The sequence below is a fragment of the Panthera pardus genome, unplaced genomic scaffold, assembly GCF_024362965.1.
Source record: "Panthera pardus isolate Hobbes unplaced genomic scaffold, ASM2436296v1 HiC_scaffold_24, whole genome shotgun sequence".
Classification (NCBI taxonomy): Eukaryota; Metazoa; Chordata; class Mammalia; order Carnivora; family Felidae; genus Panthera; species Panthera pardus.
The window spans coordinates 112,597,532-112,623,392 of NW_026526810.1; the positions used below are offsets into that span (position 1 = coordinate 112,597,532).

Genomic DNA, 25,861 nt, shown 5'->3' on the forward strand with positions numbered 1-25,861 from the left:
CTGTGGTTCAAATTTTCCATTCACCAGAAACTACATTTCACTGTTCCAAGGCAGATGGCATGGTTTTGTGGAAAAGACATGGACTTTAGAGTCAGATAGACTCTGGTTCATACCAACTAGCTGTTAGACCTTGGGCAAGTTCCCTTACATCTCTGAGGCTTACTGCCCACGTCTGTCAGATGATGATCATAATACATACATGGAGGTATGGCGTGAAAGAAATGATAAAACATTGGGAAAATATTTGGGAGAGTTCTGGACACATACTTTACCTTGGACACATAGACCCCTTCACACTTTTCAGTCTATTGATTTTCCTTTCGCCCATTTGATAGGTAGTATCTGGTATTACTTTGATATTCTTTCTGTAGCCATTCTTTTCACATTTGCTGTCATCCACAAATGCAAATTACTTTATATTTATTTATTTATCCATCCTCCCAGACACCAGTGAAGATTCTAAGGAATGCTTAGTCAATACGGATTCTGAAAATCACTTCCTAATTTGATTCAGTACTGTTTATCCTACATCACATCTTTTAACTCTTTGCAGTTTTTGTTGGTGTATTTTATTCATTATACCATGATACTAAGCCTAGATTAGAAGTATAACTTCAAATAAAAATTTTATGAAATTTGTACAAATGCTTTTGTAAAACCCAAAGACATTTAAATATACTTGCTATATTCCCCCGTTTTTGTAATTTTGTCCAAAAAATAAACATTTTAAAGCATATTTTAAAATAAATAAAGCAGTTTCCGTACTTACTCTTCATGAGCCCATTAAACTCTAAATGTTTATGGATTTTTTTTCTTTTAATGTTTGTTCCATTATTTTACTAGGGATTCAAGTTAGACTTACCAGGTGGTAATCACCAGGAGCACACTTCTTACATTTTTGAAGATTGGTACCTCATTTGTTTTTTTCTAATCCTCTGGTACCTCCTCAGTTCTTCATGATTTTTCAAACATAATTGTAAGTGGTTTTGGTAAGTTTTTTGTTTTTTTGTTTTTTAAACCAGTTCCCTTAATAACAAGATGCATGTCTCTCAGACCTGCTGACTTATATTTATTCCAGATTTCCGGATGTTGCATATCTCTTTTTGACTGTAACACAAGTCTACTTACTTTCTGTTTTTTTTTTCCCCTCCCCTCATTTCAAAGTATACTTCTGGTTGTGAATTACACTTAAACTTTCTCTATTAACCATTTTTTGTTTATTTCCCTCCCAGATTTATTCATATGTGGTCCTTTTTGTTCCTTTTATTTCATTTGGTAGCATTAATTCGTTTTGCTTTTTAAACTTGAGTTTACCTTTCCTAGGTGGCAAGATGTGTCACATGTAAATCAAGCTATTTCTAGTTCATTTGTTTCTAACACAGAATTGCAAAGTTTGTAAAACTGCTTTGGGACATTTTTATTCTTTGTATGTGTTCTCTGACAGACAGGTTTTATTTTTGCTCCTCAATTATGGTATCTTTTATGATACCTGGCCCTTTTCATGTTCTGTGTTTTGTTCAGCCCTTCTCATTGCTGGTACTTGCCTGCTTACTTTAGGTCGGGAATCCTTTTTATGATTCAACATCTGTTTTTTTACTACTTAGAGTGGAGACAGGTGGTTCCTTGTCTCCATGATTTCACATTCTCAGTTCTTCCCTCCCGATAAAGGTTAGACATGTAAAGGTTCTTCTCTGGGTATATTTCTGATTCATAAGTTGTACTAATGATAATTTTACATCTTTGATGCATGTTGCATGGCAGAATTCTTACCTAGGCAGTGGTTTGGCAGTTTAACATCTGAATACCCAGTAGTTAAAATCCTGTGTCATCTAGACAGAGGCATTGGTTCTCTCTAAATTCAGAAGAGCTTTATTTCCTTCGTGTGTTCAGCCAATCCCCTGGAACATGTGGATTTGTTCTACCACCCAGGGAATGTAGCTGCGCTGAAATGTACAAGGTCAGAACGACAGAAGGGCTTGCATTTGGACGGTTTTGCTCTTGTTTTTGGCAAGTCAGTCTGATTCCTTTTTTTTTTTTTTTTTTTTCTTTTCTTCTTTTTTTTGCTTTGCTCTTAATCTCCAGGTATGTCTTCTTGGCATTCAGAAGCATTTCTGTCTTTCTTTTTTCTCTGTTACCTTTTCTTCTTTTTTTTCTCTGCCTTTTCTCTCACCTGTGTCTATAATTCAGGTCACCTTTCTTAATCGTTTGTTTCATTAACAAATACTGGTAGAATTCAGCCAGTGGTCTGGGATTTTAATGCTCTGTTGTACCTATGTAAACACATGTCTCTGTAGACCAGTACAACAGATATTGTGCTGATAAAGAAAATTCTCTTTAATCTCAAATTTATTGAAAAGCTGAGATGGGAAAAATACTTCTGACTTTCTAGTCTCATATTTTCCAGCATCTTCTCCGAAGACACAGGAGACCTGGGGGATTTTAGAGAGGTATTTGAGATACTTAAACTTCAGTAGCTACAACTTTTCATATTTCTTTCCCTCTCAGGCTTGTTAATAGTTTAGTTTGAAATAAATAGGTGAAGAGATTAAAGGAGTATCTAGCCACATTGTTGTCCTCTTGGAGTAGCGTTGGCCTTTTTATTTGTAGCCTGGTGATATTTGTGGCAATAAAAGAGTAATAGCCATCAGCTTATGGGAGTTCACAGCTAGAGCGTGCATCTGGCAAACACCATTAAGCCCCTTCCATTTTCAACCCCCCAAAGACCCCAGCCAGGAGCATCTCCTGAATTCCTCCACACCTCACTCAGACAACCCACATACATGCACAAATAGCTCGAGTTGGAACTGTGGATTCTGGGGAGCAAAGGAGTGTTTCTGAATGTGCATGGGAGACAACTCTTTGAAAGTGACCAGGAGAGAAGATTGAGAATTTTGGAGCACCAGTGCACTGTTTCCCAGAGCAGGTTTAGATTCGTAGAGGAAGGTTGCAACATCATTATAATCTCAGTCTCTGGAAGCAGTAATATTATTCCATTTTGGAATATTTCCTAGTTTCCTAAATTTCCTGATTTCCTGAAAAAGAAAAAAAAGATCAAAAATAAAAATTAAAAATTTACAAAGACAATAATAAAAAAAAAAAACAGACAAGAAATGAGCAATAAAAACAAAACAAGGACAAAAAGCAAAAAAATTTTTTAAAAATTGAGGGTGCTGATTAGATGTTATTCAGTAGTGATTTGATCCATGTTCTTATAAAACCATGCATTTCTTTTCTTTTTGATGTTTATTTGTTGGAGCACCTGGGTAACTTAGTCAGTTGAGTGTCTGACTTCGGCTCAGGTCGTGGTCTAGCAGTTTGTGAGTCCAAGTCCCACATGGGGCTCGCTGCTGTCAGTGCAGAGCCCGCTTTGGATCCTCTGTCCCCCTCTCTGCCCCTCACCCACTTGCTTGTGCATGTGTATGTGCTCTCTCTCTCTCTGTCTCTCAATATTTATTTATTTTGGTAGAGAGAGAGAGAGAAGACACATGCACACGTGTGTGCGTGGAAGGGGCAAAGAGAGAGAGAGAGAGAGGGAGAGAGAGAATCCCAAGCAGGCTCCGTGCTGTCAGAACAGAGCCTGATGTGGGGCTTAGTCTCATGAATGGTGAGATCATGACCTGAGCCAAAATCAAGAGTCAGGCGCTTAACCAACTGAGCCGCCTAGGTGCCCCTACAACCACGCATTGCTTAAAACTATTCTGACAGCTAATAACTATTTCTTAAAATATTTTTATTATTAATCTTCAGTACATATTTCAATTTATCATTTTTAAATAAATTTTTCTATTCTAAAATGCTTAATCTTTTTTTTTTTTGGCTATATCATTTTTTTAAATGTTTATGCTCGAGAGAAAGCGAGCACGAGCACATGCACTGGGGAGGGGCAAAGAGAAGGGGATAGAGGATCCAAAGAAGGCTCCACGCTGACAGCGGAGAGTCTGATGTGGGGGTTGAAGTCATGAACCTTGAGATCATGCCCTGAGCTGATGTCGGATGCTTAACCAACTGAGCCACCCAGGGGCCCTTTCTTATGTCATCTAAATGAGTGCTTAGTCCGTACTCACTCTTACAATAATTTTAGAGAACTTGAGGTACTCTTAAATAGTCTGAGTGATAAGGCAACTTGACCTTGGATAAGGCACTTGACTGCCAGTGGCTTTCTGATCAGAGCCACATCATCACATGTGAAAAAGTATTTTTAGTGAACGATAAGTATTTTTAGCCAATGATAAAATGAGAAGAGTCCTTAAAGCATCCAGTTAATATTTTGGCTTTACATGCTAAGTAAGCATTCATACTTTTAAAATTTTTGAAAAGGTGAACTTACTTATATGTTTACTTTCCTCAGTCTTTAAACTTTCCTGTTGACTCCCCTCTCATGCCAACATACACTGTTTAATTTATTCCCAGAGATTGCAAGGGAATTAAAATTTTCCCCAGAATCCTCTGCAAAATTTAGTTCTAACCATGATTAATCTATGTGTCAGGACATTTATTTCTTTGTTCAACAAATACTTATTGATCTCCTACTCCATGCCATGTACTATTCTGGGTACTGAAGATATCACTGGAAAAGCTATTTAGACAAAAGACCCTGCCTTCACATATTGTTTATATCTGCTGATTTCATGGTTATTCTTCATAAAGTTATGTCATTGTGGAGTTACCTATTAGAAAATCTATCTTTTATAACTCCCATGCTAGCTTTGAAGATTAGTATGTATTGGCCTCCCTTGTGTCAAAGGTAAAAGCATTCAAGATATATATATTATATATATATACATATATATATACTATTCATATATATATATACTATTCATAATAGTACAGGTGTGTACTATTAGTCCGCTTGGGTGGCCATAACCAAGTACCATGGACTTGGTGATTTCAACCACAGAAATTTATTTCTCACACTTCTGGAGGCTGAGAAGTCCAAGACCAAAGAGCCAGCAAAGCAGGGTTCACTCTGAGGCCTCTACTCTTAGCTTGTAGATGAATGCCGTGTCACTCTGTGCTCACATGACCTCTTTTTAACATGCTTGGGCAGACAGAGTACGAGCTGTCTGATGCCTCTTCTTTTAAGGGCATTAATCTCATCGGGCCAGGGTTTCACCCTCCTGACCTCATGTAATCCAAATTACCTCCCAGAAGCCCTGTTTTTAAATACCATCATACCGGGGGTTAGGTCTTCAACAAATGAATTTGTAGGAGGACCCAAACCTTTAGTCTGTAGCAGTGAGTGTTGTTGAGAAGGTCAAAGGTTAGTTACCAAAAGCCTTTCCATAGGTAGTCTACCCAAAGAGAAAACTAAGCCCTTCACAATAGGACTGCTTCTTTCTGGTCAGAGTCACTTCTAGGAATCTAGAATGATAATTTGTGTCCACGTTTCTTGAATTATTTATTAATCTCTGAACTTGGCAGATGTACTTGTCTTATTTTATCAGTCACTTTTTCGGTTTCAATAATAGTGTGTTGACATGCTTCATACCATCCAACTTGCTTTGTTACCTTGATATTTTTCTGCTCGCCTAACATCGAAATGACTTAAAACTTCCATTCTCAGATGACCTTTGTGATCATCCTTCAGAAGGCTGTGAGGAGCATGGCGCATTTGGCTTCCTCCTTGAAGTGCCCGAGGCAGTCATCCTTGATCAAGGTCTCTTGAAGTCCAGCAGTCGCAGTGTGTCTTTTGGTCATAGTTCTTTTCTGTGTCACTGGTGACTGTCATCTCAGTATTTCCTCCCCCCACCCCCCACCCCAGTTCTAAACCATCCCACGGACCAACTTTCACCTGTGACATAATAAATTGTTCCTTGGTTTTCTGTCTTACATCTCACTTCTCCTAACTCTCCTTGTCCGCTGCTGAAAAGAATACTGTTATTTAGCAAAATTAATGCACATTCAATCCTCCACGGTTATTTTCAGATGTTTTCCCATATCTTTAAAAATATTGGATGAACTTTAAGACCAAGAGTAGGAGTAAGTACTGGATTAGAAGATCACATGGACATAGCTCCTGTTTTTCTGTTGTTTCCCTCTCAACACATAGCATTTTCCTTCTATTCTGTTTTCTCTTCTTGCCTTTGAGTCTACTGGCTTTCATTTATTTCCCAGGGTTTCAGGCTAAGAGAGTAATTACAGAAAATGGGCTTTGGAGTTGAGCTTATCCATATTAGGAAAGACAATGATGTTGAGGGACTGAATAGAGGGAAATGACGAAAGGTGAGGAAAACATTTTGTTTCTGTTTGTCCTTCTCCATAGCGTTCCCGTCCCCTCTCTGCCAGTGATGCGGAAATGAAAAACCTTGTGGGCTCAGCCCGAGAGAAGGTGCCGGGGAAGTTAGGTGGTTCTGTGCTTGGTCTGTCAATGGAGGAGGTAAAGATAACTCTATTTCAGGCCTTTGTGGGTTAACACAGGGTTCAATAAACATTAGTAAGCGATTCATATGTTTATGACCAACTCATTCTTACATTGGAAGGAGAAAGATTCAAGATGGGAGGAACTTATTCTCAGAAAATTCCATCTTATATGGAGTTAATTTCTCCCTTCATGCTTCTTTCATATTTGTGGGTCATAACCCTCTTTCTCTGCTCTGTAATCTTTTGGATTACGGTTTCCAAAATCAGTACTCATTTTATTTTCTCTTTATGTAGATCAAAGTTTTACGGAGAGTGAAGGAAGAAAATGATCGGAGAGGTGGATTTATTCGCATATTCCCTACATCAGAGACATGGGAAATATATGGGTGAGGTGACTACCTTTTTTTTTTTTTTTAATCTGTGCCTCAGGTCCACAGCATTGGCTTAATTGTGACACAGTGTTGTCATTGCTTTCCATGTGGGTCTTTCTTATTTTGCATATTTACTTATAGTAGTGTGACTATTATCCAACCTAAGCATTAACATTAATGTAATCTACCTGTGCATTATTCTTCCTTTTGAAAAAAAAAAAAAATCCCCCACCTCCTTCCTAATAGCCCCCTAACCCAGGGTTACATACTTGTAAAAAAATTTTATAGTCATCATTACCTTGGTTTGAAAAAAAACTGTTTTATCATCTATATTGTGCCTAAACAATATATTATTTTTAATCATCATTTAGATCTAGCTAACATACATCAAAATGGGTTTATTTTAAGTGTATGGTTTGATGATAAGTCTTGACAAATATTAACACCAATTTAACCACTGCCATCACCACAATCAAGATGTAGAATGTTTCTGTAACCTTCAGAAGTCCCTTCATTCCCCTTTACAGTTATTTGCCCTCATTATCCTGAGCCACAGATGTCTACCGATCTGCTTTATGTCATTATCATTTTTCTAGAATCTTCTATAAGTAGAATCATACAATATATATACTCCTGTGTCTGGAGTCTTTGTTTGGCATGACGTTTTTGAGAATTATCCATGTTGTGTGAAGTAGTAGTTCGTTCCTTATTGTTACCTACTAATTTATTGTATGAATATACCACAGTGTATTTATCCATTCACCTGTTGTAGAACATTGGCGTTGTGTCCAGTTTGGAACTGTTGTGAAGAAAGCTGTTATGAACACTTATGTAGTATGTGAATATGTGATTTCATTTCTCTTAGGTTAATACCGAGGAGTAGAATAGGTGAGTCATATGATAGGGCGTAAGGTATAGTACCAGTGTATGAGAGTTCTGGTTGCTGTTCATCTTTGTCAACACTTGGTATTGTCAGGGTTTTTAATCTGAGGTATTATAGTGGGTGTGTAATATATCTCTGTGGTTTTAATTTGCTTTTCTCTGATGAATAGTGATCCTGAGCATTCATGTGCTATTGGCTATTTGTGTGTCTTTTTTTTTCTATTTTAAATTTAGGATTTTGTTGTTGTTGTTGTTACTGTGCTATAAAGGACTGCTGATACAAGTCCTTTCTCGAGATATTTATATTGTGAATATGTTCTCCCAAGTGTGTGAGTAGCTTTTTCATTTCCTTAACAGTGGCTTTAAAGAACAGAAATTTTAAATTTCAATGAAGTCCCATTGACAACATTTTTAGAAGATTTATAAATTTTGTGTTTCCTGTCTAAGAAATCTTTGGCAACCCCAATTTTCACAAAGCTTATTCTCTTATGCTTTCTTCTAGAAGCTTTACAATTTTAGCTTTTATATTTAGGTCTATGATATGTATTGATTTAATTTTTGTGTATGATGTGAGGTAAGGGTTGGGGTTCATTTCTTTTCATATGATGTACATTTGTTCCAGCACCATTTGTTGAAATTGCCCCACTGAATTCCATTGGCATCTTTTCTGAAAATTAATTCAAATATATGTGGGGGTCTGTTTCTGGACTTTATTCAGTTTCACTGATTAATGTGTTTGTCTCGATTACCATAGCTTTATACTAAGTCTTAAAATTTGATAGTGTGTCTTCCAACTTTGTTGTTCTTTTTTAAGTATTTTGACTATTTTGTGTCGTCTGTATTTCTCAAGACATTTTAAAATTTCTTTGTCAATTTCTACACAGAAGCCTGCTGGCTTTTGATTTGGCATTGCATTGAGCATATAAATTTTGAGAGTGAACATTTTAACAATATTGAATTTTCTAATCCATGAACGTGATATATCTCTCCATTTATTTAGTTGTTCTCCTCCTCCTCCTCCCTCCCTTCCCCTCCCTCCTCCCCATCTCCCACCCTCCTCCTTCTCCCCTCCCTCTCTCCCACCTCCTCCTTCTCCCCTCCCCCTCTCCCACCCTCCTCCTTCTCCCCTCCCCCTTCTCCCCTTCCCCTCTCCTCCTCCTTCCTCCCTCCCTCCCTCTCTTCCTCCCTTCCTTCCTCCTCCTTTTCTTCTTCTTGTTTTTTTTTTAATGTATATTTATTTTTGAGAGAGACAGAGCACAAATGGGAGAGTGGCAAGGAGAAAGGGAGACACTGAATCTGAAGCAGACTCCAGGGTCTGGGCTGTCAGCACAGAGCCTGACAAGGGGCTCAAACTCACAAACTGTGAGATCACAACCTGAGCCAAAGTTAGACACTTAACTGACTGAGCCACCCAGGAGCCCCTCTTCTTGTTTTTATTTTAATTCCAGTCAACATACAACATTATATTGGTTTCAGGTGTACAATATAGTGAGTCAACCATTCCATACATCACCTGGTTCCATATATCACCTGGTGATGATCACAAGTACATATTTAGGTTTTCTTTTATTTCTCTTAGCAATATTTTCTAGTTTTCAATGTAAAGGCCTTGCACATTATTTTTTAAAATTTATGACTTGGTGTTTCATGTTTTTGAATGGTATTGTAAATGTTATTTTTTAAACAACTTTATTGAGTTATAAATATATTTAAAGTGTACAGTTTGGTAAGTTTTAATATATGTATATATCTGTGAAACCTGCACATAGGCAACCTAATGAACAAATACATGACCTCTAGCTAGAAGTTTCCTTGTGCCTCTTTGTAGTTCTTCTCTCTTGCTCCTCCCTTTCCTTCCCTGCCCATCCCTGTCCCCAGGGAGCTATGATCTGCTTTCTGTTACTAAAGATTAATCTGCATTCCCTGGAATTTCATATAATAGAATTCTACAGGTTGTTTTCTTATTTGTTGGGTCTTTTTTTTTCTATTTGGCAGAATTATTTTTATATTCATACACGTTGTATCATCTATCATTGGTTTAATTCCTTTCTATTGTTGAGTAATATTATAGGCATATGCCAGAATTTGTTTATGCTTTCATCTGTTGGACATTTTGGCTTCAAGGTTTTGGTTATTACAAATATATGCATGCTTTCATTTCTTTTGGGTAAATTCTACTTATGAAATGACTGGATCATGTTGTAAGAAACTGCCATACAGTTTTCTAAAGTGGTTGCACCATTTTACAATCCCATAATAAGTGTATGAGAGTTCCAGTTCCTCCACATTGTCACCAACAATTGGTACGGTCAATTTAATTTATCTCCTTAGGAGGTGTGTAGTGCTATCTCATTATGGTTTTATTTGCACTTCCTTAATGATTGCCCATTTTTATTTATTTTTTTTTTAATTTTTTTTTTTTAACGTTTATTTATTTTTGAGACAGAGAGAGAGAGCGAGCATGAACGGGGGAGGGTCAGAGAGAGAGGGAGACACAGAATCCGAAACAGGCTCCAGGCTCTGAGCCGTCAGCACAGAGCCTGGTGCGGGGCTCGAACTCACGGACCGCGAGATCATGACCTGAGCCGAAGTCGGCCGCTAAACCGACTGAGCCACCCAGGTGCCCCAATGATTGCCCATTTTTAAATGAGGTTATTTTCTCATAGTTGAGCTGTGAGAGTTCTTTATGCATTCTGGATATAAGTCCTTTTTTCCTAGCTCTTTAAAAATGGTTGTTCCATTGGGCACAAGGGTGGTTCAGTTGGTTAAGTGCCTGACTTCGTCTTAGGTCATGATCTCGCGGTTCGTGAGGTCAAGCCCCACATTGGGCTCTCTGTTGTTAGCCCAGAGCCCACTTTGGATCCTCTGTCTCCCTCTCTTTGCCCCTCCCCTGCTTGGTCGCCCTCTCTCTCACAAAAATAAATAAACATTAAAAATATATTTTTTTAAATGTTGCTCCATTATCTTTGGCTTGCATTTTTCTGATAAGAGGCATACAGTAATTATTATTTTTGTTTTTCTGTGCATAACTTGTCTTTTTTTCCCTCAGCCTGCGTTTAAGATTATTTCTTTCTGGCTGATTTTTAGCAGTTTGATTATGATATATGCCTTGTGTCATTTTCTTCATGTTTCTTCTACTTGGGATTTGTTGAACTTCTTGGTCCATGGGCTTATAGTTTTCATCATAAATGGAAAGCTTTTGGCCATTAAAAAAAATTTTTTTTTTTCTATTTCCTTCCTCTCCTTTCTCCTTTTGGAACTTTGGCTACATGTTAAAATTGGCTGATATTATACTACAAGTCTGGCTCTGTTCATTTTTTTAGACTTTTTCTTTATTTTGGATGGTTTTCTATTTCTCTTTCTAAATTCATTCATCTTTTTATCTGCGGTGTCACATCTTCTATTCATTCCATCCAGTGAAATGTTCATTTCAGATACTTTATTTTTCATCTTTAGAACTTTTTGGTTTTTTCCATTATTTTCATGATTTTTTTAGATCCTTGTGCATATATTATAATATGTATAGTAGCTATTTTTAAATTATTACCCTGTTATCTCTATCATTTCTGAGTTTATTTCTACTGACTGATTTTCCTCTTATGGGTTACATTTTTCCTTTTTCTTCACATGCACAGTGATTTTTAAAAATTGGATGCTGGACATTATAAATGTATAGTTGAGTGGGTTGGTTTTATTGCCTTCTTTGAATGCTGTTGAAAGTTGTTTTTGGTTTTTTTTGGCAGGGGGGAGTCCAACAGTTAAGTTACTTGTAGTCTAGCTTAATCTTTTTCAGGCTCATTTAAAAACTTTTTTTTTTTTTAAGTTTCAGTATAATTAACATATAGTGTTATGTTAGTTTCAGATGTGTGATGTAGTGATTCAACATTACTTAGATCATGTAAAAGTTTTTTATGGTTTGTTTAGGATAGCTTTTGTTTAGGTCTAGGAAAGTTTTACTATTAAAGACTCTTTGGAGTTATCTGTTAAATGAGCCCATGTTCAGTGAGATTTATCCATTCTGGGAACCAATCAATTTATAGCCCTGGGTGAATTCTGCAAAGTATTCAGCTTATGCTTTCTTTTTAATGTTCTTTACCCTGCCCCTTCCTCTTTGCCCAGCCCTGTGGACTTTCACCCTATGTCTGAGCAGATTTGTATTTACCCAAAGACTCAAAAATCCCTTGTGATGATTATTCTCTGATTACAATAAGGTTGAGAATCTTTGTACTTATTTATAGGTAACACATTTCTTTTTCTTTGGTGAGTGGCTTTTGATCTAGTTGGGATATTAGTGGTTCTAAGTATAGAGCTAGAACTTAGAGGAATAAAAGAAGGTACCCATTTTGTGTTTGTTTTGTTTTGTCTTGAAAACCCAGCTGTTCATAGAGAAATCTTCCTTTCATCTTACAAAATATTCTGTCGATGTAATTATACCTTACAGAGACCTAGGAATGCAACAGAAAGATATTGTTTGTGTTTTCTTTTGTTATGTTTTTGAAGAATTAAAATGTTTGCAGTTCCTAGAAAACATACCTTTTAACTAATGAAAGTAGAAATCTACACTCTTGAGTATTTTAAGAAGTAGGACCTTAATTTAAGTGCCTTTAGGAAAATTTGAAGGAATCAGTTACAGGTAATGTTGGGGTCTCTTATGGAGTCCAGTAATGATACCTTTCTTTACTGGTTTGGTTCTGAACCAACGGAGAAATAAGACAAAGACTAAGGAGAGAGGAGGCCAAAATATCTCCTATTTTACTGATAAAGTCTAGGTTGGGAGACTTGATTATATCTATCTGCAGGCAGGCACACTTTTTGTTGAATTTCCAGTTTGGACAGATGTACATGCCCATTTCTGGGCAAAGTTAGACTGGGCTGTGTGTGGGGAGCACCTGACCCCATCAGACCAGCAGAAGATACATACCTCCTAACGGGAGATTGTCCCCCAAGAGAAAAAAGGGAGCTGCTCGATGAAGCATTTCTGTTGTTCTTTCTAAATTACCAATCTGGTAAGTCACTCTACCTCTCCTGGGCCCTCTGAGAAAAGCAGAGCAAGGCCAAGAATATTAAACTAATTGCGCTGCCTTCATTTAGAGTGGGGAAGATGTCACAAATATGCCTTTATATATATACCTATATATATGTGCCTATATATATATGCCTATATATATATATTTATTGGGTATCAGCCAAGTGTCTAGCACTGTGTTTGGTGGTTTGGTGCTTTGGAGTATAAAACCAATATTAGATGGAACCCCTGCCCTTTGAGAGTTACCAGCGTGACTATGGAGACATTATTTATGCATATAATAAAAGCTCATTTGTATAGTTCTTCATAATTATAATGTACTTCATGGACATCATTGTTATCCCCATTTTAATGATACAGAAAGTAAGGCTTAGTAAAGTAATGTGACTCGTCCCTGATCACACAGGGGGACCTGATTCAGGTATTCTGAATCTGGATCTTAACTTTTTTCCTGCTACCACATGCTGCTTTCGGAGAAGAAAACTTTTCCTCGGTGAGACAGTGTATGGCAGGTCCGTCGAGCATACAGTAAGGGGCAAGGTAGCTCAGACAAGGGCACTTCTGTAGACTTGGAGCAGTCGTTATCAGGGAAGGCTTCTTGCAGCAGGGAAGACTTGAGCTGCTTCTTGAAGGGTAGATTATGGTAAGTGGATGGAGTGTGAGGAGGTATCCAGACCAAGGCAAAAGGATCAATACGAGGGGTGGTGTGAGAGGATTGTGAGGGGCCTCGGTCTGGCTATATGGCATGATCACTGTTGAGAGGAACTTTCTGGACAACGTGTGAAGGAATTGGTGGTATAGATTATCCAACTTTGGAAAGCTTGGAAGAGAGTGTATGCCTCCTGCAGTAGCCATCAAGGAGCCATTGAAAGCTCTTGAGAAATAACATGGTTGAAACCATCTGTCTACATTTTCACGCCCTTTATGCATCTCCCATTCCTGGCTTCTTTTGACCTCTCTCTTAGTTATATACGAATTTTAGTCGTGGTTTTTTTTTTTTTTTTTAAGCATTCTTCTCTTAACATTAAAAAAAAAATGATTTTAGAGAAAGAATGCACATGTGCTCATGAGCTGGGGCAGGAGGGTGGGCACAGGGATGGAGACAGAATCTCAAGTGGGCTCCATCCCATGACCCTGGGGTCATGACCTGGGCCCAAATCAAGAGCTGGGCACAACCCACTGAGCCACAGGCACCTCAGTGGTTTCGTTTTTACCTTACAGTTTTATTTTCTGATTTTAGTGTGTCACTTTTTATTAATCCAAGAAATCCTGCCATTTCTTTCTTTTTACATTCTAAATTAACCCCGCCATTTATTCTTTTCATTTTATTTTATCTGCTGCAACTCTGATATTTTATAATTTTAATTTGAGCAACTTTCTCTTACTTTGTCATTTTAGAGAACAGTATGTTACTTTAGAAACACTGTATAAGTACCCTGTCACTTCTGTGCTTGATTCATGGCTTTATTTCCATATTCTGTCCCTTCAGCCAAACCTAAGAAATAGCCAGTTTCTTTCTTTGTCTTTCAGGTCCTACCTCGAACACAAGACTTCCATGAACTATATGCTGGCAACACGTCTCTTCCCGGACAGGTAGGGATTTGTTAATCTTGTAAATTTGCTAATCTGAAACCATCACTAGATCATTTGATAATAAAATACACACAAAAGAAGAAAAGAGGCTTTATAAAAGTCTTTTGTAAAATCTCTGATAGAAAAGGCCTTGCAGAAAACACAACATAAAACCTTGTTGTTCCAGAATTCATTAACTCTCAGTATTTTGTACTGTTTCCAGAAGCCACAAATTAAACTGTAACGATCTTTAAACAATCTTAACAGATGCCCTAGACTTTATTCTTCTTAGAGGAAGGCCTTTACTCAGTCCCTTTTTAACGTTAGACACAATTTTAACAAGGCATGATCATCTCTTTTTCTAGACTAGAAGAGATTAGAATGATCAGATTAGGAAAGGTAGAGAGGGGTGGTAATTCAAAAAATAAATACACTAAGAGTTGTAAAAAATGACAACTGATAACCCCAATACAAGGGGAAATAGGGGGAAATGATGGAAAGCAGACATTGGAATTCAGATAGCACAGCAATCAGGGACTACTTAGCTCCACATAACTTTTGTTGCCCGTAAGACATAATTGTATTACGGTAAAGTTCAGTAACTGACTCTCAAAATAAAGAACCTTAGTTATTTAGAGAAATGTATATTATTTTCAAGGTTATGTGTGCTTTTTTGCAGGATTCTTAAAATAGATCCCCAGATTTTAGCCATTTCCTACAATTTCATGATCTGTTATCAGGAAATATATGGGATTTGCCATTTCTCTCTGTAAATTTGTAGTTATTACCACTGATAAAGTAATTATACTGTATAGCTTCTAATGAAAGAGACCTTCAGATTTACTTAGAAGACAGAATCTCAGTCCTCTCTATATATAACCTGGTTTTTTCTCTCCTCCCCCACCACCCTGGAAACTTTTACAAGGCTCCTTTATCTTTAGAGTTCAGATATTTTACCAAGATATGTTCTGGTGTGTTACTTTTCATTATTTTGGTTTTGCAGTGGGTGGGTTGTTTCAGACTGAAGATTTAAGTTTTCCAACTGTCATCCTCTCTTTTCTCTCCTTGTGGAACTTCTTTTAGATGAATTTGAGATCTTTTGCTGTATGTTCCATGTTTTGTTTTTTGTTTGTTTTTTTACTTTTTCTCACTCTTTTTTTATCTCATTGTTTTTTTAGTTAAATTCCGGGAGGTTTCTTGAACTTTTTCTTCTAAAATTTTAAATTGATCTGCAGCCTTATCTATTTAATTATTCAGTACCAGCACAGGAGAGGTTGTTCAGTTTACCTTTTTGATTTTGGCAAGTACAATTTTAATATCCAAGAACTATTTTTGGTTTCTGAAGAGTTTTTAAAGTTCATGGATGTAATATTAAAATGCTTCGGGTACCAATTCCAGTGTGGCCGACAGGTTCCCCCATAGCACCAAGCAGTTGCCCCCTGTTGGCATCTGAGAACTCAACTCAATTCTGACACTGTCTACCTGGAGCTTAGCATTGGATTCCACAGTTGAAGGGTTCAGTCCTACAAGGAGTCATTCGCCACCTCCTCCGCCTTTGCCCTACTTTGGATGCCAGTCTCAAGGCCAGGCTGTCACCTTTGCTTCTGACTGAGCAGCTACATATCGGAGGTTCCAACGTCCCTCTCCTTGGACTTCGATTCAGACACCAGTTGCAAGTCCAGGTTGTCACCTGTACTTCTGACTGACTGGCTATAAACCAGAGGTTCCCACGACTCTCTTCTTCCTCGGGTTTGATTAATTTGCTAGAGTGGCCCACAAGACTCCAAGAAACATTTCACTTACTAGATCGTTGGTTTATTTTAAAAGAATATAACTCAGGAATAGCCAGATGGAAGAGAGGCACAGGGCAGGGTATGGGGAAAGGGAGCAGGACTTCCATGCCCTCCCCAGATCACGTGTTCACCAGCCTCACACCTCTCCTTTTGAGTTTCGAGGGAGGCATCATTACAGAGGCATGATTGATTAAATCATCGGTTGTTGGTGATTGAACTCCCTCTGCTGGCCCTCTCCCCTCCATGTTGGTCAGAGGCATGGGGCTGAAAGTTCCAGTTCTTTGATCACATGGTTGGTTCTTCTGGTGACCAGCCCCCATCCTGACGGGGATCCAGGGCATTCCCAAAGTCACCTCACTGGCATGACCAAAGACCTTTACCATGCTCATCGCTTAAGAAGTTCCAGGGGATTTAGGAGCTCTGTGCTAGAAATGGGGATGAAGACCAAATGTATATTTCTTACTATAAATCACAAGATCACAAATCTTTTTTCACATCTCTTTGACTATTTTGATTAGTTTGTTGAAAGTTCCTTTCTGTTTTTTGCATTATATTTAATTCTTCTAGATTAGTTCTGTTGGCTCATCTCATTCTTTCTGGTTTGTATTATTATATTTCCTCATATATTTGGTGATCTTTGATTGTCCAGTTGTTTTGGTAAGTAGTGGACCTTTTGCTGAGGATGGGAAGTTTGCATGAGTTTCCTCACAGATTATATCTGTCTCAACTGACATAGACTCTATGCTTGAGGCCCAGTCTTTCCAACCTTGGCGTTCCCATGAGGGAGAAGGAAAGGGCAATCTGAGAACCTCCGGCCAAATTAGGAAGCATTCTCCTAGGGGGAGTAGAACAATAAAAAGATTTGAGATGTATTAATATATGTGTTTCTTTATTAACAATCCAATAAGAAGGCTACCAGTGGGTCTAATAACCGCCAGAATTTCAAAAGTGTGCTACATGTTGGCAAGATTTGGAGATACCTGTAATATCTCTAATATGAAAAAAAGGATGTATTATTTTCTTTTGGTAACAAACTCATACTAACACTGTTGTAGACGGTTTCCAACATGTATATGAAGGAAATGCTAAATTTCAGTTGGAGGGAGGATTAATTTTTTCTCCATCTAAGTTGGTATACTCCCTGAATTCTTTCTTCGAGTCCCAGAAACAACACCTGTTTACAAAGCATTCTAGAAATATGAATTTCAGGGTACCTGGGTGGCTCAGTCAGTTAAGCGTCCAACCTCAGTTCAGGTCATGATCTCATGTTTTGTGAGTTCAGGCTCTGCATCAGGCTCTCTGCTGTCAGCGCAGAACCTGCTTTGGAAAACTCTGTCCCCCGCCCCTCCCCCACTCGTGAGCGTGGTCTCTCTGTCTCTCTCTCAAAAATAAACATTAATAAGAAATAAAATAAAAACATGAATGCCCGTGTTTAGCAAAGAAAGACCTCATGATCTACTCTTGCCTACCCTTTTAGCCTCGTCTCTACTTTTCCATATCCAGCCATGGCCAGTATCTCTGTATCAGCTTCCTCTTTCATGCCTCCTCCTTCTTACATACTCGCCACCCCTTGGCACGGCCTTCAGTTCGTCCCTGAATTCTTCTAGCTGTGTCCTTCATCCTCTTACCCAGACTAGGAGGAGGTTCTGTCGGCCCTGCCAGTCCCTCGGTGTGATTCAGGTTCCCTCCTCGTATTAGAATTGCTTGTTTACTTACTAGCCTGCCTACTTTACAAGTGGGCTTTTAAGAGTAGTACTTTGTTATGTTCATCTTTGTCCATATCTAGAGCGTACCACATGGTAGGCACACACACACAAACATGGACCGAAAAAATGAAATTGCATTTGTTGCAAGCCCTCACATCTCCGGTAAGTCTCTTCTCTTCGATTTGAATTGATGTTTTTTTCTCTCAAAAATCCTGTTGTATTCGTGTCCGAATTCCTTTCAAACTAATTCCCTCATCATTTCTTTTAGGTTAATTTTGTCTTCCTTTTTCTTGCCCTCTCCCACTCACCCCCCACCTACCTCCCTGCCTTGGCAAACAGTATCTTACCTACTGTCTTCTAGTATGAGGGTAATTTTAACCCTGGCTGCATATTAGTAACACCCGTGGATTTTGTAAATCATGTTTATGCCCTGGCCCCAGCCCCAGACTGAAGCATTGGTACTTCCTAAAAGCTGCTGAGGTGATTGTAATGCGAAACCATGATTGCATATTACCGAGACAAAGCATTATTGGATGAAAGAGTCATCTTGAGGCTTTCTGATGGTAAGATGACAATGTTAGGACATTGGCATGAATAGAAGACATGGGACGGCAAAGACAAAACATTCTGGTGAAGACTTACTTTTACTTGGTTTTCTCTAACTAGAAAATCTTGACCTAGATTGCATGTGTCTCTTTTTTATAAACCAACCCCACAGGTTCTCATTTATATAAAATTTTCAAAATGATAAAATTTTTAAATGTAGAACAGATTAAAGGAAACCAGGGGTTAGGTAGGTAAAAGCTGTGTGGTTATAAAAGGATGACACAGGGGATCCTTTTGGTCATGAAATTGTGCAGTATCTCGGCGGTGACGTGTACGTGAATCTATGTAGTGATAAAATTGTACTGAGCTAAATATACACATTCACAAATGAATACAAATAAAAATGAAGAAATTAAGAAAGAGATAGAGTATGTGTTAAATGAAAGGAAATTGAATGTGGAAAGAATGTTTTAAAGGAAAAACAAAAGCTAATTTAAACATAAATGGCATTCACTTCTTGCGGTGAGAGGCCAAACTCTAGTTCAGAGACAATGGAGAGCAGCTCTTTTTTTAAAGGGATTTTTTTTTTTAATTGTGAAAAATATTTCTTCTGAGCATCTTTTTTAAACCCCATGAAAACTGAGATTGGTTTCCTTTACTAAATACAGTTCAGTGAAAGTATAAAGAGCGTGGGCATCTGAGACCTAACTCCTGGGTTCAAATCTGAACCCACTAAGCTTCAACCTCGGGGATGTCACAAAACGATCATATCCTCCTTCTTTTTATAAACGGGGTTGATAATAACCTTCTTCACATGGTGGTGGTGAAGAAGAAGTGTGATTTGATTGCTGACTAAATACACAAATACAAGTCATTGTTACGATTCTTCCCTAGAAGTCATCTGTCCTTTCCCTGTGGTTTTTTAATTGATCTTCCCCCATGCTTATGGGACTCTTTTCTTTTCTCAATATATTTCTCTGCTTCTCCCCAAAGATGACTTCCCTGGCATAATTCTGTATTATCTCAGGAGTGTGTATGTGTGCATGTGAACTCAGGAGAGAATATCTGAACAGTCCTCTAACCCAGTTGTCCTTTCTACTTCTGTAGGGGAAACCCAAGAAGAAGCTTATTGACAGGAAGAACACGGTAACTGATTTTTAAAAGTTGAGAAATTCTTTCCATGTGCACCATGTGTGACCATGCACGGGCTAAGCATGGTATTTTATATAGTCATTTTTGGTGGCTCAGCTTGAATAGTAACATAAAAAATGTTTCTGTTGAAACACTCTTCCGTGGCAACTTTTTACAAACTAAATTTGAGATTTACTTTTTTTTATAACTACAGGTATATCATTTGAACTGATAATAATAGTGTTCTTGCTTGGCTGTGTGAGAGACACCAAAGTATAAAGGAGATTTCAAGACTCCTGTCATGATCGAGTCAAATAAGTGGTTATGTTTGGCCTTGATATACTTGGAGCCTATAACTCTATGCCGTATGGGATTGAGCAGAACTGCTTCAAGTTTGCCACAGAACTGAAAGCATTCAAAATACCTGTGGCTCTTCACTTTGGTGGAGAAGAGAAGGGTCTTGGAGGAAGGGCTGGGATGGCCTTGCCCAACCGAAGACCGCAACCACAACAAAAACTCTTAAACCTAAGCACATACCCTGCCCCCTGGTTTGAGACCTTACATACATCCCCTTTGTGCTCTGCCTCTTGAGAAAACAAAATGTCAACAATAGAAACATAGAAAGAAACATCCTGTATCTAGTTGTTAGTTTCACATTTAAGGATTAGTGAGGATAAACCTGGTTTCTTGTTGAAACCCCTTGAAGCCTAAATCTAATTTTTCTTTAAAGAAGGAAAACATATGCTTGCCGTTGAATTAAGGGAAAACTGGGAGAGGTCGAATTTGTAACTTGCTTCCAAATGAAAGTCACAGTTAATTCATAAGTTTCCTCCAGTTTCTCGTCAAAGAATATGCCTCCTAGAGTGTATTGCTATCAATTTGGCGATTAGAAAAAATCAAACAGAAGAAAAAAATCTTAAACAATAAGTATTTAAAATTCACTTGGTTCTGGCCTTCATTTTTGGCACTTATATTGCCATCAGGAGTTTTTTGTTGGTATAGAGGCATAAGCAAATGAAAGCTGGCATATAATAGATCATGTGCTGTTGTACGAAATACATCTTAATACATTTAAAACGATTAAAATCATAAGCAGTATGGTCTTTGAACACAGTGGAATTCGAAAGCAGTAACAATAGAAAATCTCCTAATACTTGGAAATTAACACCTCAAAATAGTGCATGGGTCAAGAAAGAAATCATGAGGGAAATTGGAAAGTATTTCAAACTGAATGATGATAAAAATGTAACATTAAAATGTGTGGGATGCAGCTCATGTCATGTTTTGGGGGCAACTTACAGCTTCTTAAATGCTTGTATTAGAAAACAGAGGACTAAATCACTGATCTAACATTCCATTTTGTGAAACTAGATAAAGAAGAGTAACCCGTGTAAATTGAAGAACGGACATAATAAAGGGTGGGGATCAATTAAATGAAAGACAAACAATAAAGAAAACCAGTAAAATCTAAAATTGTTCACTGGTTAGATAGAATTCATAAACTCTTATGTAGACTGATCTAGTAAGAAGAAAGAACAAGAATTACCAATATCAGATAGGAAAGAAGGAAGTAATTTATAGATCCTACAGAAATCAAAAGGACGTTAAGGGAGTATTATTAATAACCTTATTCCATTGCTTTGACAACCTAGAGGAAATGTCTGAATTCCTTGGGAGGGGGAATACTTGACAAAAATGACACAAGCTGAAATAGAAATTTTGAATAGTCCCATATCTATTCAGAATATTGAATTTGTAATCAAAAGTCTTTCTGCAAAGAAAACCCCAAGCCCAGTAGTTTCGCTTGTGAATTCTATCAAGCATTTGAGGAAGAACAGCACCAATCTTACATAAATTCTTTTAAAACTATAGGAAGAGACACGTCCCAATTCATTTTATGACGCCAACATTAATTATGACACCAAAGCTTGACAAAGACATTTTTAAAAAGGTAGGGGAGGTGCCTGGGTGGCTTAGTTGGTTAAGTGTCTGACTTTGGATTTTGGCTCAGATCATGATTTCATGGTTCTGCTATCAGCAAAGAGCCTGCTTGGGATTCTCTCTCTGCCCCTCCCCTGTCTCGCGCATGTGCTCTCTCTCTCTCAAATAAGTATACATTAAAAAAGAACATTACAGGCTAATATCTTCATGAACAGAGACACAAAATTTCTTCAAAGAATAGTAGCAAATTGAATCTACCAGTGTAAAAAAAAGGGTAATACATATGACTAAGAGAGGTTTTTCCTAGTAATGCAATGTTGGTTTGACATTTGAAAATTCATCAGTATAATTCACCATATACAAAGGGAAAAAACCCGATGATCATTTTATTAGATCCAAAAAAAAAAAAAAAGCATCTGATGAAATTCAACACATTTATGATAAAAACTCTTAGTAAATAAGGAATAGAAGGAATTTCTTCATTTGGTAAATGCCATCTATAAAAAATCTATTGCTATCATCATACCTGATGGTAAAATATTGAAGGCTTCCTTCCATGAATCATAAGATATCAAGATGTCCATTTTCACCATTTGTAGTCACTTTATACTAGAAGTCCCAAGCTGTACAATGAAGCAAGGGTTGGGGAAGAAAAGGCATACAGATTGGAAGTGAAGAAATCAAATGTCTTTCATCTTGGATGATCTGAGCTAGTTAATAGGAAATCTTTTTTTTTTTTTTCTTAACGTTTATTCATTTTTGAGAAGGGGCAAACAGGGGTGGGGCAGAGAGAGAGGGAGACACAGAATCCGAAGCAGGCCACAGGCTCTGAGCTGACAGCACAGAGCCTGACGCAGGGCTCAAACTCATGAACCATGAGATCATGACCTGAGCCAAAATTAGACGCTTAACTGACTGAGCCACCCAGGCACCCCAAGTTAATAGGAAATCTTAAAACATCTACAGAATAACTACAAGAACATATCATTGCATTTAGCAAGGTCTTTGAACATAAGGTCAATATACTAAAATGTATTGTAGTTTTAAATACTAGTAGTAAATAATTTGAAAATGAAATTAAATTTTGCTTATGGTAGCATTTGAAAATACGAAATTCTCAAGGGTAAATTTTATAAAATATGTTTAATACCTATACAGTAAAAGCTAAATATTCAGTAAATATTACTGAAATAAATGAAAGAAGATCTAAATAAGTGGGGAGATATGTGATGTTCATGGATTAGAAGACTGAATATTGCAAAAAGTGTCTGTTCTCCCCAAATTGATCTAAAGATCTGATACATTATTCCAGTATATATATACGTATATATATTGTGTATATATACGTGTATATATATATATTATATATGTATATATATGTGTGTGTGTATATATATAATTCCAGTATATATATATATATATATATATATATATATATTTTTTTTTTTTTTTTTTTTTGTAGAAATCCACTATATTTTTCTTCACCAAAGCAGAAATTGACTTTAAATTTTTTTTTTTTTTGTATGTGGAGATACAAAGGACTTAGAGTATCCAAAGTCATCTTGAAAAAGACTTAGGGTACCTTACTTAAAGAAATACTACAATGTTATAGTAATCAAAACTGTGGCAAGTTGAACAGAAAAGAGAGTCCAGAAACAGACCTATATTTATGTGGTCATTTGACTTGCATCAAAAGGCCCAAAGTAATCCACTGGGGAAAGGAAACTTCTTAACAAATAGGACTGGAACTGGATATCGTACTTTTAAAAGTGAACCTCAGCCCCTGTCTCCCAGAAAAATTAGTGATGATTCAGAGACATAAACAGAAAAGCTCTTACGATAAAATTTCTTGAGGAAAATCTAGGACAGTGTCTTTGGGACTTTGGGCTTGGCAAAAGTTTTAAACATGACGCAGAAAGTGGTACCCAAAAAAGAAAAAAATGATAAGCTAGATTTCCTCAAAATTATCATCATCCCATACTGTTCGGAAAGTGACCAGGCAGGCCATAAACCGGGTGAAGATACTCATCAAACAAAGGTCTGGTGCCTAGAGAGTATGACAGACTCCTATAACTGAAAAATTAGAAGACAGCCCTCTTACCAATGGGTAAAATATTTGGACAGACACTTCAAAAAGAAGGTATGTGAGTGGCCAGTATGCTCATGAAAATGTGCTTAACACCATTAGTTATCAGAGAATTGCAAGTTAAACCATGAGATACCACTGAAATCCAGCAGAATGGCTTGCGTTATGTCATTGTGTTGTACACTTTAAATACATTACAATTTTATTTGTCAGCGACAGCTCAGTAAAGCTGGGAACAACCTGAAAATGACCGACAGCATCAGATGGTGTGGAGCTAATGGAGCTCTGGTGCATTGTCATTGGCAGCAGAAACTGGTACAAGTTCCTTAGGAGGGGTCTGGCAGTTTGCTAGCCTTGAAAGCTCCGTGCTGAGATCTCTGCCCAGAAGGAATGAAAAACGTAACCACAAAACGACTTGTACAAAAATGTCCATAGCAGCTTCATTCATAATATTCCCAAACTGGAAACAACCTAGGGGTCCGATAACCAGAGAGTAGGTGAACTGTGGATTATTCATAGAGTGGGCTAATCCTGAGCCGTACAAAGGCATAAGTATGGATACACATCACATGGATGAATCTCAAAAACAGGCAGAATGAAAGGAAACTTATAAGAGTTCATACTGTGCAATTCCATTTTTAAGAAGTTCTAGAGTAGGCAAACTTAATATGTAACGAAACAACTTAGGACAGTGGTCTCCTTTAGGAGTGTGAAGGAGGGATTGACTGGGAAGCTTCATGAGAACTTTCTGAGGGGGTGGTAATGTTAGAGCTCGGGTTACATAGTTCTAGGCATTTGTCAGAACTCACAAATGGGCATTATAGTATTTGGGTATTTCACTGTATATGGTGTTTAGCTCACCAACAAACTGAGCAGAAACAATAAACCAAAACACCAAAAACAAATACCCATAAAACAAATACTGAATTCTAGCTACTAACGATGTGCATGTTAAAGCATTTGGGTGCAAAGTGCACTGACATCTGTGTGTAACTTTGAAATGCTTTAAAAATTAAATGGATTGGTGGATGAATAGAAGAAGGGATGGTTGGATATATATGTGCTGAAACAAATATAGCAATATATTTATTTCAGAAACTAGGCAATGGGTACATGACTGTCTGCTGTACAGTTCTTAAAACTTTTCTGTTTGTGTAAATATTTTCAGAATACAATGTTAGAAAAATAAAATGAGGTAGATGTAGCTAAAAGGTGTTATAATTTACTTATAGGGAATTCAGTTGTTTATTTAAAAATATTAATGGGGGCGCCTGGGTGGCTCGGTCGGTTAAGCGTCCGACTTCGGCTCAGGTCATGATCTCGCGGTCCGTGAGTTCGAGCCCCGCGTCAGGCTCTGGGCTGACTGCTCAGAGCCTGGAGCCTGTTTCAGATTCTGTGTCTCCCTCTCTCTCTGCCCCTCCCCTGTTCATGCTCTGTCTCTCTCTGTCTCAAAAATAAATAAACGTTAAAAAAAAAAAATTAATGGTATGTCGGCTATGTGCTGGGCAGTCTCAGGACCATCTCTGATCCAGTGACTGACACGCAAGCCTGGTCTTTACCCGTATAGAACTATTAATTCTGTTTATCAGATTCATAGTTTCTCCATCGTTCCCTACCTCCATCCCTTGTAATACTTAGAACTTATTGGTCTATTCAGGGTTTCTTAGAAGCTCATAGTTGTTATTTTAAAATGTTAGTTTTGTTTCATTTTAACTGGCTAAAAATCTATTTTCACAACTACGTGCGTGTGTGAGGGGGGTGCAGTGTTCAGTTTTTGGGACTATGGTAAGCTGGCTTTGAACTTGGAGCTATTTTTAAAGTTTATTAATTTGCTTCCGGTGTCTGCCCCCATGTGTCAGGACCATCTCTATTCTTGGCTCAATTTCCTGCTCTAGAGAGAAAGATTCTAGAAGATTTACTGTCCAGTTTATCTACTCAGAAATCCCTAAAACACCTAAATAGACCAAAAGACACAGTCTTTCCATCATGCTTAGAGATTGAAAACTCTCAGAGAATTGAGGTCCCTTGACCTCAAAGGGAATACAATTTGAGTTCCAGGGAGTTCAAGAGAGAGAATTCAGAGCCAACCAGTTAGATCTTGCATTCTGAGTATTCAGAGTTAGCTGCCTGGTTTAGACACTGACATGGGCACTTCTTTTCTGACCCAATGACCAAGATCCCTCTCTGTCTTTGCTGACCTAGTTAGCTCTGCCTGCCCAGTACTTTTCCCGGTCCTTGTTTGGATTGGGCCTGATACCAGTCACTTCCCTAACTTATGATTTATCGTACTTTAATGCCTAATGTAGTTGTTGCCATTCTCTGTCCACCCCATTTCCCGTTCATGACCTGATTGAACTTGGCTTTGTCCACCATCTGCTGCCTTCCCTTGTCTGTGCCTCTGACACTAATTCCTGACCTGTAATCACCAGCTGGAGAGTCCCTACCAC

The 25,861-nt window shown here is 37.8% G+C and overlaps 1 protein-coding gene across 23 annotated transcripts in view; it reads left to right on the plus strand.

Annotated features, from left to right (window-relative positions):
- The window catches only part of TTLL5 (tubulin tyrosine ligase like 5), a 299,024-nt gene that overhangs the window by 75,497 nt on the left and 197,666 nt on the right, over positions 1-25,861 (plus strand). For 20 of the 23 annotated variants that reach the window (XR_002074563.2, XR_002074564.2, XM_053889627.1 and 17 more), the window contains 4 exons: positions 6,263-6,376; positions 6,655-6,746; positions 14,170-14,232; positions 19,364-19,402. Coding sequence is in view for 21 of the 23 variants with exons in the window: in XM_053889627.1 (XP_053745602.1) it covers positions 6,263-6,376; positions 6,655-6,746; positions 14,170-14,232; positions 19,364-19,402 (308 nt within the window). In the remaining 2 variants the exon portion in view is untranslated. The remainder of the gene's footprint in view (positions 1-6,262; positions 6,377-6,654; positions 6,747-14,169; positions 14,233-19,363; positions 19,403-25,861) is intronic. The other 3 variants (XM_053889624.1, XM_053889630.1, XM_053889631.1) reach the window with 1 other exon arrangement.